Source organism: Nesoenas mayeri (assembly GCF_963082525.1).
Source record: "Nesoenas mayeri genome assembly, chromosome: 28".
Classification (NCBI taxonomy): domain Eukaryota; kingdom Metazoa; phylum Chordata; class Aves; order Columbiformes; family Columbidae; genus Nesoenas; species Nesoenas mayeri.
The window spans coordinates 2,328,726-2,342,715 of NC_137558.1; the positions used below are offsets into that span (position 1 = coordinate 2,328,726).

Here is a 13,990-nt window from a genome sequence, read left to right on the forward strand (position 1 = left end):
CAGCCCCGGCGCCTCGGCAATGCCGTTTGTTCTCAGCTCACTCGAGCGAGGCTTTGGCAAAAGGTGCCGAGGGTTTGGAGGCGGCTGGATGGGGTGAAACGGAGCCTCGGCGTAACTCGTGCATTATAGAGATGTAACTTGCAGGCGTTGCCGTTGCGCTCGGCGAGAGGCTTTTACAATCACTTCATTCTTAGGGCTTGAGAATGAATAGAAACCCTGGTAATTAGATGCAAGAGGAAGGGGTGAGATTTGACCTCCTGGAGCGGAGATGTGACCCCACCGGGGTCCGGTCCTGGGGATGCCCATGTCGTTAAGGAAACTGCTCATTAACCACCATAATTAACATCTGGTAGGACGCAAAGGAGCATCTTTTTCAGAACTCAGCGTATCGGGTGCATGTTGGCCCCAAGTTTCCCCTTGTGTTACGCACATTAAGAGAAGCACTTTGCTAAACACCTCGTTAGCTGGAGGAGGAACGAGCCGCCCTCGTTACATGAGGCTGAACACCTTGACCCTGGGATAGGCCTGACTTGGAATTTTTAGCTAATATCAATTTTTAAGCTAATACTAATTTTTAATCTAATACTCAGTTTTGATCTAATAATGTTTTGATCTAATAATCAGTTTGCTGGAGAGCAGTGGTTGGTAGAATAACTTTCGCGGGTAAGCGCTGCTTTGGATAAAATTGCTTTTGAGAACCATTTCTGTCGTCGAGTAGAGTTTGTGTTTAGGAGATCGGGGTGTTGGGATCCGGGTCTGTGTGTCTGTTTGTCTGTGGTGTAAAACAGTGAAGGGCAGGGACGGGGAAACAGGTAATAATGGGGGGGACAGGATGGAATGGGCAGGGACGAGCAGGTTCCCGCAATGTCCAGCGCTTGCGTATCTGCCCGTAGCTCATACGGGGACTGAAAAGCATCAATTCTGCTTTTCTGACTCCGGGAGGACTTGAAGAGCCTTTGGATCTTCCTCGCTTTCCGCTTTTCCATCTGTTTTTTGCAGCGATTGACGTTGTCCCTTTGCTCTTTGCCCCTGTAGAGCTGACGTGTCCGGGGAGCGCCACCACTAAAGAAGCTGCTGCAGGATGAAAAGATGGCAGCGCGGCTGCTCGCACCACCAGGCCCCGATAGTTTTAAACCCTTCACTCCGGAATCTCTGGCTAACATCGAGAAACACATCGCGGAGCTAAAAAAGAAGCAGCGCCCAAAGCAAGACAGCAGCCACCGCGACGACGATGAAGACAGCAAACCAAAACCAAACAGTGACCTCGAGGCGGGGAAGAATTTGCCTTTCATCTACGGGGACATCCCCAAAGGCCTGGTTGCTGTTCCGCTGGAGGACTTTGACCCTTATTACATGACCCAGAAAGTGAGTCTGCAAGAAAGACGTCGCTAAAGCGCCTTTTTCGTAGGAAATCGCAGGTTTGGGTGTGGGTTGAGTAGAAGGCAAAGAATGGAGGCGCTGGATGGGGCTCGTTTGGTTTGCTTTGTGTTTTTCTTTGAGGTTTAATAGGGGTGATGAGATGGATCTTTAAGCAGCTGAGTTAGGAGAACAAGGTCTGGAAACTGAAAATAGATCAAGTTGTGCTAATGTGCCCATTTTAACCATGAGGGCAATAAGAATCACTTAATTACAGGATGACGGTAACTGTTTTAAGTATGTATTTCATTACTGGCGTGGAATTCAGTCTGCCGAGATGCGTTAAGAAATGAAGGGGTGAGTAAACAAAGACTGTGCTGGAAATGGAGGGGAAGGATCTCCTGGTGAAATAAGGCAGAGCGCAATCACTGATTTTCTTAAAACTCAGGTTCTTTTCTACTGTTTTTCTTGGCTTTCTTTGATAGAAATTGAATTTGAGATTGTTACCAACTGTAACTCACCTGCGCTGCTTGAGAAGCCAGAGGTTTGACCGTATGAGCCAGCACTGGGCCCTTGTGGCCAGGAAGCCAATGGGACCTGGGGTGGGTTAGAAGGGGGTGGTCAGTAGGTCAGAGAGGTTCTCCTGCCCCTCTGCTCTGCCCTTGGAAAAAGGGTTTAGTTCACATACTATCAGAATATACTTGGGGAACATATATCTATATATATACGTATATAATATATACAGCCATAGCACCCTGAGAAGGCCCGATCTCAGAAGCTAAGCAGGGTCGGGCCTGGTCAGTACTTGGATGGGAGACCAGCTGGGAATCCCGGTGCTGTGGGCTGAGCCAGCACTGGGCCCTTGTGGCCAAGAAGCCAATGGGACCTGGGGTGGGTTAGAAGGGGGTGGTCAGTAGGTCAGAGAGGTTCTCCTGCCCCTCTGCTCTGCCCTGGGGAGACCACACCTGGAATCTTGTGTCCAGTTGTGGCCCCTCAGTTCCAGCAGGACAGGGAGGTGCCAGAGCCTGGCCCAGGCTGCCCGGGGGGTTGTGGAGTCTCCTTCTGTGCAGACATTCCAACCCGCCTGGTTCCTGTGTAACCTCATCTGGGTGTTCCTGCTCCATGGGGGGATTGCACTGGATGAGCTTTCCAGGTCCATTCCAACCTCTGACACTCTGGGATTCTGTGATGTGACCATTCAAAGTCGGGCAGAGCAGCTGCCGTGTCACATCAGTGTGTGGTCACGGGTGACATTGGGTTGGGACGGACATTTCTTGTCATGCTCAGAGGCGATTCTGTGACTGGCAGAGCATTATTCTATGAAACCAACTGAATTTGCCGCTAGCGTTGGGTATAACTGACCTTGTTCTGCATTCACACTAGTGAAATTAATGCTTATTTGTTGTGTTGGTGGTGCCAGCAGCGCGGGTACCGGCTTTGGAATACGGTGATTGGTGTGTGTTGGATACCGGGCAGGCTGGTGCTCGGTGGGTGCTGTGTTGAAGCTGCTCTTGCTGCTGAGACAGCAGCTGATGGTTTCCCTCACAAATATGTTCTCTTTAGGAACTATTTTCTGTTTATTAAGCAAATCTGGTGTTGCCTGGGTTTGGTGTGGGCAAACTGTGGAAAAAAGAGACAGGTAACCGACTCAGACATTGGAACAGGCTGCCGGGGCCGTGGTGTCAGTGTCCATGGAGGGGTTTAAAAGGCGTTTAGATTAAGTTTAGGGACATGGGTTGGGTTATGGCTGGACTCAATGATCCTGAGGGTCTCTTCCAACTGAAATGACTCTATGATCCTATGAAGTGCAGTTCCCTGGATCTCTTTGGTTCGTGGCTGCTCGCACCCAACCGAAGTGTCATGGAACATCACTGCAAACACCAGTGGGAGTGTTTGCTGCGCTCCTGGTGCTCCCGTAGCCTTCCAGGGGTGAATTGGGCCATGTCCTTTCCTGCTGAAAGAGGAGAGCGGTGCCAAAGGGCCGGCGGGCGCCCCACATCCTGCAGCACCAGGTAGAGCCCCAAGCTTGTCCCAATATCCCCCCAAAAGCAGGAGGCCGAGGGGAACAACCCGACGCAACGCTATTCATAAATCATTTGTAGAGGACATAAAAGCCGCACCCCCAGCTTTGAAAACATCCACCGCATCTCCAGAAGGGACCAAACGTTCCTGAGTGTGAGATGCTGAGGAGCTGCAGGTGGAGGGGAAGGTTCTGGAGATGCTGCTCTGCAAACGAGCCTCGTTCTTCCCAACGCCGGATTCACATCCTACCAGCCCCGTTTCCTTCGCGGCGCCTCCGGTGCGGCGATAGCCGAGGTGCGTGCCGCTTCAAACTTCCCACAAATAGGCTTTTTTAAGGCCATTAAATAAGCCGCTTCTCTGAATCGTGAGGAATTGCGGATCTGCTTGAATCATGGGAGGTTTTCCAAGATTTCTCTTTCCTTTTTTCCTCTCCAGCATTTGCCAGGAGCTTTTGCATCACGGGTCTTGTAACGCAGACGTACGGCATCCATAGGAACGAGTCAGCTGGTCGCTTTTCCTTGCGGTAGGACGCAGTGATCTTGGTTTATCTAAGGAAACTGAACTTTCCAGTGGCCTGTTAATTGATATTTAAAGGAGAAACAGCGTGACCTAGAAAAAGAACCTGGGTACAGGAGTCGAAGCTCCTGAATTGGGGGCCCAGCCCTGCAAGCGCTTTTGGCCGAGCTGCTTCTTTTTGCCCCGTTTCATTGTACAAAATGGGAGTCGTGACTCTCGGGAGAATTGGGGAGTCACCGTGTTTTGCTATTTGCAAAACAAAGAATCATGGAAAAACTCTCCCTGGTACTTACAGAAAGACAAAAAGGAGCTAAATTAGCCCCAAAATCTACTACCTGTGAGCAATCACCTTCCAGCTCCTGGCCTGGAGCGCATGGTTGAAGCAGGTACATGAACCTCCTTGTGCAAACAGAGCTCAGGAACCTACCCATGTGAGCATCCCCAGCACAGCGAGCAGAGCCTTGTAGGTTTGTCTTCCTTCGGTGTTTGCTCTTTTATTTCCTTAGTAGTATTTCTATTTTTGTAATGTTTTTCCATCTTTTAGATCTTCTCTTCCCTGGATGGCCCAGGCCGTCACTATTACTAACCCAATTCTCACCCTCTTCTTTCTCGTCGAATGTCTCTTTTGCCACGTCTTGGTCCTTTCCCTCAGTTAACTTCCATTTCACTGGGTTCAACTGTCGCACTTGCCACAGGACGAGGTAAAGTTGCCCATGTTCCCGCAGCGTCACCATTTACGAGTCAATAGAAGAATATTCTGGGAGCTGAGACCGTATATAAGCTCAGGTGGGTTAAATTCAAGTGACGCCTCTGCTCGTGGCGTCCGATGGTCCCGCAAGCTCATGGAACCATCAGCGGGTTTTGCGTTTCACCGACATCACGAGAAGCGTCGGGACCGTCCCAAAAATCCGCCTTTTCTCCTCTTTTCCAAAAGCTTTTTTCAGGTCTTGCGTGTTTCATGTTACTTTTCTTCCGCTCTATCTCTCCAATAGGGTTAAAGGGATCAGTAAGAGTAAGCAGAATGGTTTATTTAAGTCAGGAATGTTTTATTCGATAAATAGAAAAAACGTTGAGGGTTTTTCCTACTTGCAGTGAGTTCAAAGCAAGAACAAAATGTGGCAGATCCTTTTTTCCCCATCAGATTTTCAATGGTGAAGAATAAGTTACTGAGAAACAATAAATTGATCCTCTTGTGCGGTGGGATGGAGAAATAAATATGAAGGAAAGACACCTCCGTGAGCCAAAATATTGGAAAACATCTTGCGTTGACGTTTAATTCTGTTCATACGTCTTCACCCTACAGGGTGCCAGAGCTCCCTATACATTCATTCTGACAATATCTGCATTGAAGGAACTTGCTCAGGGTGTCAGCACAAAGTCGCCGCTCTCTCTTGATGCTGAGACTAAGGCAGTCGCCACTCGCCGCTGCAGGAATATGGGTCCATATGTTCTCGGGCTCTTCATAAAGCTGGCTTGGTTTTTTCTGCAATCTTCTGCCCACTCCTCCTCACTTTTCAGCCATTACAGAAGTGGAGTGGTTAAATCTCCATAGAACCGAATGCTTTTTGCCACCGTTGTCGCGCTCCCCAGCACAGCTGCTTCAATGCACTGTTTTACAAATAGATGTAGAGAAGGCTTATATTTTATGATCTTACTTCTTTTTATATCCCTGAACCCCAGGCTGGTTGGGCTGCAGGACCTCTGGAGATCCCCCAGCCCCAGAGCGGATCACACAGGGTCACCAGAGTGGATCACACAGGTCAGTCCAGGTGGATTTGAGTGTCTCAGAGAATGAGACTCCGCACCCATCTGGGCAGCCTGGGCCAGGCTCTGGCACTTTCCAGCAAAGACGTTTCTCCTCATGTTCATATGGAGCCTCTTGAGTTTCAGTCTGTGCCCGTTGCCGCTCACCCTGGCGTCGGGCACCACTGAACAGAGTCTGGTCCATCCTCTGACACCCACCCTGAGATATTGATCCTGTTGATCACATCCCTCTCCAGCCAAGCAGGCCCAGCTGTCTCAGTGTCTCTTCATAGGATGCTCTATGCCCCTCAGTATCTTTGTAGCTACCACTGGATTCCCTCCAGTAATTCCTTGTCCTTCTTCAACTGCAGATGGGGCTTTACCAGGGCAGAGCAGAGCGGGAGGAACAACCTCCCTGACCTGCTGCCCACGCTCTTCTCAATGCCCCCCAGGTACCGTTGGCTTCTGGGCCACAAGGCCACGTTGGTGACTCGCGGTCAACCTGTTGTTGACCAGAACTCCAGGTCCTTCTCTGCAGCGCTGTGTTCCAGCAGGTCACCCCAACCTGTGCTGATGCCGGGGGTTGTTCCTCCCAGGTGCAGGACCCTGTGCTTGTTAACCTTCATCAGGTTCTTCTGCCAAGTCCAGCCTGTCCAGGTCTCTGAATGGGAGCACAGCCTCTTGGTATCATCAGCAAACTTGAGGGTGCACTTGGTCTCTTCATCCAGATCATTGACGAACAGGTTGGACAGAACCGGACCCAACACTGAGCCCTGGGGATCCCCACTAACTACAGGTAAACCAGACTCTGCACCATTGATCACAACCCTCCAGCCCGTTCGTCATCATCCCGAGCTTGATATGAGCGGGTTGTGAGACGGTGTCACAGGTCTTGCTGAACTAAAAGCACAACATTTCTGAGGTCTCTGTGAAGCGCAGATTCCAACCAACTTTAAGTGGCCAGAAGAGCCTTTTTCACAACCCTTTAGCAACCAACTGAGGCTTTGAGAAGTTCAACCAGGCTCCGGCTCGTAGAAGGCGGCTGCAAAATGCCGTTCTCCAGGTATCGCCTTGCATCAAGTTCTGAGCTTCGCCTCAGCAGATCTTAAAAGGGCTTAAGGACATTCTTGGACCTGACCCAGCAAACGTTTTAAGAGCAGGCAGCCATTTTGAAATGGGGTTGGAATATGTCAGCAGCAGAAAGAACAACTAAGGTGAGGCTTTAAATTGCCGAACGCTTTTTGGCTTTTGTGCTCTCCTTTCTGTTGATGAGACCAAGAGAAGACTTGCCCAGGGTTTTAGAAGTTACCCAGGGGAACCAGAGCTCTTGGAACCGTCAGAATCGATGAGCAGATGGGAACGTAAAGCACTTTCCTGGTGTTGGAGCTGCACCAAGCCCAGTTAGGACGGGCTTTGGACATGGGAATAAATTCAACAAGCGTTATGGTCCAAAGAGAGAAACCTGGGCAGGGCGTGGAAGAGCTGCTATTACCACAGGGAATGCCCCATTTCTGCATTGATCCTTGTGAAACAGCTGCTGAAAATGCGCGTTTCCATGTTTTCACTGCAGGATGCCAAGGAAAGAGTCTCTGAGCGTCCATACGGAGCAGCCGACACCCGCCTTCCCAACCAGGCCTGGCTCGCTCTTCTAGGACAGGCCTAAAGTCTTTGGGTTGGAGCGTCACGCACAGGCCTGTGTCCCTGTGTAAAGCGTGGTTTATCCTTGGCTTCGAATCACTTTGCTTGGAAAAGCCCCACAAGATCATTGAGTCCAACCGTTCCCCATGTCCTGAGAACCTCATGTCCGTCTGTCCAACCCTCCAGGGATGGTGACTCCAGCACTGCCCTGGGCAGCCTGTTCAATGCCCCACAGCCCTTTGGGGAAGAAATTGTTCCCCGGACCCATCTTACTGAGCTGTATCTGAGCCGGCCTCCCACAGGGATTGTTTTCCCCGTGTAGACATAATGAACCTGAACCACCTCTCAGAACAACCGTGGGGAGGTTTGGGGAAATTTCTTTGGCCCTTGTGCCCACATAATGTTCAGCACAGTCACAGCGGCGATTTCATTGCTTAAAACGTGGTATAGATTTTAAACCTTCACAAGCGATGCCCGTGAGCATCCCGAAGCGCTGGGTCCTGCTGCGACGTCTTTGCAGGCGACAGCCGGAGATTTAAACAGGACCCATGTGAGACTTGGATAGTTTGTGGTGTCAGGGAAGGACAGACAGGCGGCTCTTAGAATGGGGCGTCCCGTCACCACTCTGTGACGCTCAGCTTTGAAAAACCGATGGCCTTTTAGATCGTTGTTACAACGCTCTTGATGCTGCAATTTAAGAGCCGCCCAGGATTGGCTTTAACGCGCTTTTCTTGGGAGATGCATTAGTGGTTGTGCTAACTAATCCTTCTCGCTTAGTGCCGAACCGCGATCCAATTTTGATTTCCTTTTCAAATAATTTACTGTTTAACCGTCTCATGTAGCCAAATGAGCTCCAAGCTGGTATTAAGGTTGGTTTTGATTTTGCCGCTCCAGATGTGTGTGATTCTCCCAGTGCTTTCTGATGTGGGAGATGAAACCATGATGACCATGAGCCAGCACTGGGCCCTTGTGGCCAGGAAGCCAATGGGACCTGGGGTGGGTTAGAAGGGGGTGGTCAGTAGGTCAGAGAGGTTCTCCTGCCCCTCTGCTCTGCCCTGGGGAGACCACACCTGGAATCTTGTGTCCAGTTGTGGCCCCTCAGTTCCAGCAGGACAGGGAACTGCTGCAGAGAGTCCAGCGCAGCCACCAAGATGCTGCAGGGAGTGGAGCATCTCCCGAGTGAGGAAAGGCTGAGGGAGCTGGGGCTCTGGAGCTGGACAAGAGGACACTGAGGGGGGACTCATTCCTGGGGATCAATATGGAAAGGGGCAGTGTCAGGAGGATGGAGCCAGGCTCTGCTGGTGACAACCAGTGACAGGACAAGGGGCAATGGGTGCAAACTGGAACACAAAAGGTTCTGCTTAAATCTGAGCAGAAACTTGTTTGTGGTGAGGGTGGCAGAGCCTGGCCCAGGCTGCCCAGGGGGGTTGTGGAGTCTCCTTCTCTGCAGACATTCCAACCCGCCTGGTTCCTGTGTAACCTCACCTGGGTGTTCCTGCTCCATGGGGGGATTGCACTGGATGAGCTTCTCAGGTCCCTCCAACCCCTGACACTCTGGGATTCTGTGAAACAGCATCTGGTGATGGAGAGATAAGATCAATCCTACCTAACGTTTCCAGATTCATTCCACAGGTCCCGTGTAAAGTAACGTCTCGCTAATTAAAGGCAATGAGAGCGCAAGGAGTTGGTCCGACGACACGGAATGTGCCCAAAATGGCCTTCGGGCCTCAGTTTTTCTCTGTTAGCGCTTCTACCACGTGTGCGCTTAGATGGGATATTTTGCTGCTGCTGTCTCTGGGGTGTTTAATAGAACGGATGGTTTGGAGCAGAATTATCCGTGGTCACCGGTAGGTGTGTTTTATCCTAACAGGAGTTCATTAAGGCGATTATTGTTTTGTGACCGTGAAAGTTGCTGGTCTTTAACACTTTGATTTCCATGCATTAACTCTCCCTTTCTCTCTCTCTTTGTGTCTCCACAGACCTTTGTAGTCCTAAACAGAGGGAAAACACTCTTCCGATTTAGTGCCACACCTGCCTTGTACATTTTAAGTCCTTTTAATCTGTTTAGAAGAATAGCTATTAAAATTTTGATACATTCATATCCTTTTCATTACCGAGTTCTTTAGCCGGTGTGTGTTCATTGACAAATCCCATCCCTATTGTCTCGTTGCTCTGTTCAAATGGTATCTATGAATTATGGTGCCGAACCAGCCTCGGAGTCTATACAAAAACCCACTGTTTTGCATTAAAAATGTGCTTCTTTAGACAAGGAAACATTTGGTTGGTTTTCCCTGCTCAATTGTACCTATTTGTGTCCGTCCTCAATGCGCAGAAGTTTGGGAGCCAAGTTGATTTAAGGTTTTGCTTCATGTGAAGAGTTGAGCTCTAACCAGCTGCTAAACCAGTTCAATAGAAATGGTTAAATACAATTAGTAGCTGGAAAAGCACCTTAGATGTAATTAGGTGCTGATTTCTTGCCCTTTTGGCATCTCTCAAACTTCCTTCTAATGCAAAGCTGTTCCAAAATGTTCCGGGGTTGAGCTTCCCAACCATCAGCTGGTATTAGAGATAAATAGGAGTATATTGGATGAGCTGCCCTGCTTATTAATTGATGTGTAGGAAGTGCCTCTGAAACGGAAACGTCTTCATTTTGGTTTTAGAGGCTTCGCTTCCTGCATCGAAGGTGATTTTTGGGGGGCTCTAAGGTGATTTCTGGGGGGCTCTAAGGTGATTTTTAGGGGTCTCTAAGGTGTTTTTTTGAGGGGTCTGAGGTGGTTTGGGGGGCTCTAAGGTGATTTTTGGGGGCTCTAAGGTGACTCTTGGGCGGCTCTAAGGTGATTTTTGGGGGGGTCTAAGGTGATTTTTGGGGGGCTCTAAGGTGATTTTTGGGGGGCTCTAAGGTGATTTTTAGGGGGTCTAAGGTGATTTTTGGGGGGTCTAAGGTGACTTTTGGGCAGCTCTGAGGTGACTTTTGGGGGCTCTGAGGTGACTTTTGGGCAGCTCTGAGGTGATTTTTGGGGGCTCTGAGGTGATTTTTGGGTCTGTGAGGTGACATTTGAGGGGCTCTGAGGTGATTTTGGGGGCTCTGGGGTGCTGTAAAGAGCCACACAAGTGTCCCGTTGATCCTTGACTCTGTCCCACAGTATTTAGCATGATCATTATGTGCACTATTTTGACCAACTGTGTATTCATGACTTTTAGTAACCCACCCGAATGGTCCAAGAATGTGGAGTAAGTAACACTTCTTGTGCTTTAAAATCTCCTAATTCTGTTGTTTTATACCACGAACTCTGTTCCTACTCACATTTTAGTTAATATGAATACAAACCACCTTTTAGAGCCACTGTTTTTACCCAAAAATGTTTGTAATTCATTCTTTTCCCCACTAAACCGACACCTTTACCACCCTCTTCGATCTCCTCGCCGCAGATACACGTTCACCGGGATTTACACGTTTGAATCGCTCGTCAAGATCATCGCGCGCGGTTTCTGTATAGACGGCTTCACCTTCCTGCGCGACCCGTGGAACTGGCTGGATTTCAGCGTCATCATGATGGCGTAAGTGGAGTTTGGGCGTTATTTCGGCTCTTTGTGGCACAAGGGGGTGGGATGAGACCTCAGGAACAGGGTGGGTGTGCAAGGGGAGAATCAGTGAAGGAAAACTCACAGAATCACAGAATCGACTGGGTTAGAAAAGCCCTCAGAGACCATCGAGTCCAGCCCTTGGTCCAACTCCAGTCCATTGACTAGATCATGGCACTAAGCGCCATGTCCAATCTCAGTTTAAAAACCTCCAGGACGGCGAGTCCAGCACCTCCCTGGGCAGCCATTCCAATGCCTGACCACTCTCTCTGCACAGAATTGCTTTTTAATCTCCAGCCTCAGTTTCCCCTGGCAGAGTTGAAGCCCATGGCCCCTTGTCCTATTGCTGATGCCTGGGAGAAGAGCCCAATCCCCACCTTGCTAGAACTGCCCTTCAGGTAGTTCTAGAGAGTGCTGAGCTCAGCTCTGAGCCTCCTCTTCTCCAGACTAAACAAGCCCAGCTCCCTCAGCCTCTCCCCATAGGGCTTGTGCTCAAGTCCCTTCCCCAGTCTTGTTGCTCTTCTCTGGACCCTCCAGCACTTCAATCTCTTTCCTGAGCTGAGGGGCCCAGAACTGCCCACAATACTCCAGTGTGGCCTCCCCAGTGCAGAGCACAGGGGAAGGATCACTGTCCTGGTCCTGCTGACCACACTGGTTTGGATACAGGCCAGGATCCCATTGGCCTTCTTGGCCACCTGGGCACACTGTTGGCTCATGTTGAGCTTCCTGTCCATTAGTCCCCCAGGTCCCTTTCTGCCTGGCTGCTCTGCAGCCACTCTGTGCCCAGCCTGGAGCGCTGCAGGGGGCTGTTGTGGCCAAAGTGCAGCACCCGGCCCTTGCCCTTGTTGAACTTCATCCCATTGCAATCAGCCCATTTTTCCAGTCCATCCAGATCCCTCTGCAGACCCTCCTGCTTTCCAGCAGGTCAACACTCCCTCCCAACTTGGTGTGATTCACTCAAGTGAATCCCCAATCTTGCTTGATTTTCCGAAGGGAAGCGGTAACCTGGCGCAGTCGCACATTGAAAATGCAGCTTCACGGAGTCGCTGCTGCAAAAAACATCATTTTCCCTAAACTGCCGGTATTAATAACACACTTTATAACAGCGCCTGGCATTGCAGGTTGCCCATGTGTTTAAACACAACACTGGGAGCCAAACAGGTTGAAATTCTTGTCCCTGCGCATTCAGATTGAGCATCATTAACCCACTTCAATGAAGGTGCAATGGCAGAAAGGAGATGCGGAGTTTTCCTTCCTCGTTCTCTCCTGCGCTCGGCCCATGTTGCTCTGATAAGGGATCCTGGGGTGTCTGAGCTCACAGATAACCAGGAGATGCACAGATTTCTGGGTCTTCCCTTAATTGCATAAAGCGCCTCGTTGGGGCTGCATCTGCAGCTAAGACGGCTGCTTTGCTGGAGTTTCTGCTCTTTTCCTACATGCTTTTTAGCCATCTATTAAAACATATGCAAAGATTTGGGCGTTGTACCTAAAAAGCAAACATAAGCGGGGTCTGCACAGTGTAAACTCCCCCATTCCGTGCACACAAACCCACGAATTGGTTATTTCCTTTGTTTCTTGATAAACTCACAAGTAGCAGCTCGCCAGCTTTACAGGGCCCAGCGCATTGATCTCAATGCGCTAAACCTCCAGCTGCTCCGCCTCTGTCGCTCCTCATTTCCAATGAGGTTGCCCATACACTTCAAACACAACCTATTTTTGCGTGGAACACGCCTGTGCATTATTTAGATCCTTTTTATGAAGCACTCAAGGCCTTTCTGCACCGGGAAGGAGCTTGAATACTGTGCATTTCTTTCTTTATATATACCCTGTTTGCTTTCTGACAGCACAGAGGAAATAATCTATTCCAAGCCGTGGTAAAATACAACTCAGGCTCTTACTGAGCCCCTTATCCTCTGTGTATCTCGAGTTTATCCCTCTGTAAGAAGGGGATGATCGTTCCTACCTGTGGCTCGGGCAGGTGGTGCAGGGTACAAACCAAGGATGCTGATCAAAGCAAAGATGATCGTGCTTTACTAAACCCATGAATAAACCTGAAACCACTGACCCGAGGGGATGTCACCGCGTCTCCTCAAACATTGACAGCCGTACAGTTTCATTCTGTAGCAAGAGTGTTACATTTTCAAGTCCTATACAGGCGAGAGCGCCAGTGTCTGAGCTGGACTTGCAGTGGGGAGACACTTAAACTGTGTTCTGGCTCTGAAATTGTCCGTCTCTCCCTTTTAAACGCTAATCCTAGAGCATTTTTAAATGACGAGCTGTTTCCTGCAAACAAACAACTGTGTGAAAAGGACGGTGACCCCGACGGTGCCATTAACTCTGGTTTAATTCTGCAGGTATATAACAGAGTTTGTAAACCTAGGCAATGTTTCAGCTCTGCGCACTTTCAGGGTTCTGAGAGCTTTGAAAACTATTTCTGTAATCCCAGGTAAGGTTGGTGTTAGCTGTGGGTGCAGGCTCTGTGAGTGCCGTATTGCTCTGTCTGTACTCGGTGGTGGATTTCGGTGTGTGTTTTGTCACTGTGTTCTCTGTGTGTGACCTCCCTCATTGCAGATATGTCACAGAGTTTGTGGACCTGGGGAATGTCTCAGCATTGAGAACTTTCAGAGTTCTCCGAGCTTTGAAAACTATCTCTGTTATTCCAGGTGAGAACCGTTAAGCATTACAGGCTGGTTTACGTGTATCTGTTTCCCGTATCTCCCGTTCTTCCCGCATCGCTTACTCCTCAGAAATGGCACTGGGATATTTTTGATGGGCTTTGCAGTCTGTATAAACTGTAGTTGGAAATTACGGCTTTTGGGCCATCAAATGATGGGATGGACAGCCTGCTGTTCCGTGCTCCTTTATCTACGTACGCACGTGGCTATTTGATCTCTGAAATAAAGCCAGGCCTAAAGTTTAGCTCCAGATGAATAAAGGGTCAGGCACTCTCTTGCTCCTCAGGCTGAGTCATCCCATTATCACCAGCGTTCCTGATGGAACAAGTTCATAAAGCAAGCGAGCAAAACCCGACCAAGATTAAACCTTTTAGCATGAGGCTGCGGCAGGTACGTGGGGTCAGGTCGTGTTTGATCTGACGCCGCTCACCCCACCTCTGTCTTCAGAAGAACGCTGC

At 49.6% G+C, this 13,990-nt stretch overlaps 1 protein-coding gene across 3 annotated transcripts in view; it reads left to right on the plus strand.

The window, feature by feature from the left end:
* The first annotated feature begins 1,045 nt into the window (after positions 1–1,045).
* Positions 1,046–13,990, plus strand: part of SCN8A (sodium voltage-gated channel alpha subunit 8) — a 45,940-nt gene continuing 32,995 nt past the window's right edge. For all 3 annotated transcript variants that reach the window (XM_080360706.1, XM_080360707.1, XM_080360708.1), the window contains exons 1-5: positions 1,046–1,365; positions 9,255–9,375; positions 10,419–10,506; positions 10,705–10,833; positions 13,429–13,520. In XM_080360706.1, coding sequence (XP_080216832.1) covers positions 1,090–1,365; positions 9,255–9,375; positions 10,419–10,506; positions 10,705–10,833; positions 13,429–13,520 — 706 coding nt within the window. In that variant the 5' untranslated portion in view covers positions 1,046–1,089. The remainder of the gene's footprint in view (positions 1,366–9,254; positions 9,376–10,418; positions 10,507–10,704; positions 10,834–13,428; positions 13,521–13,990) is intronic.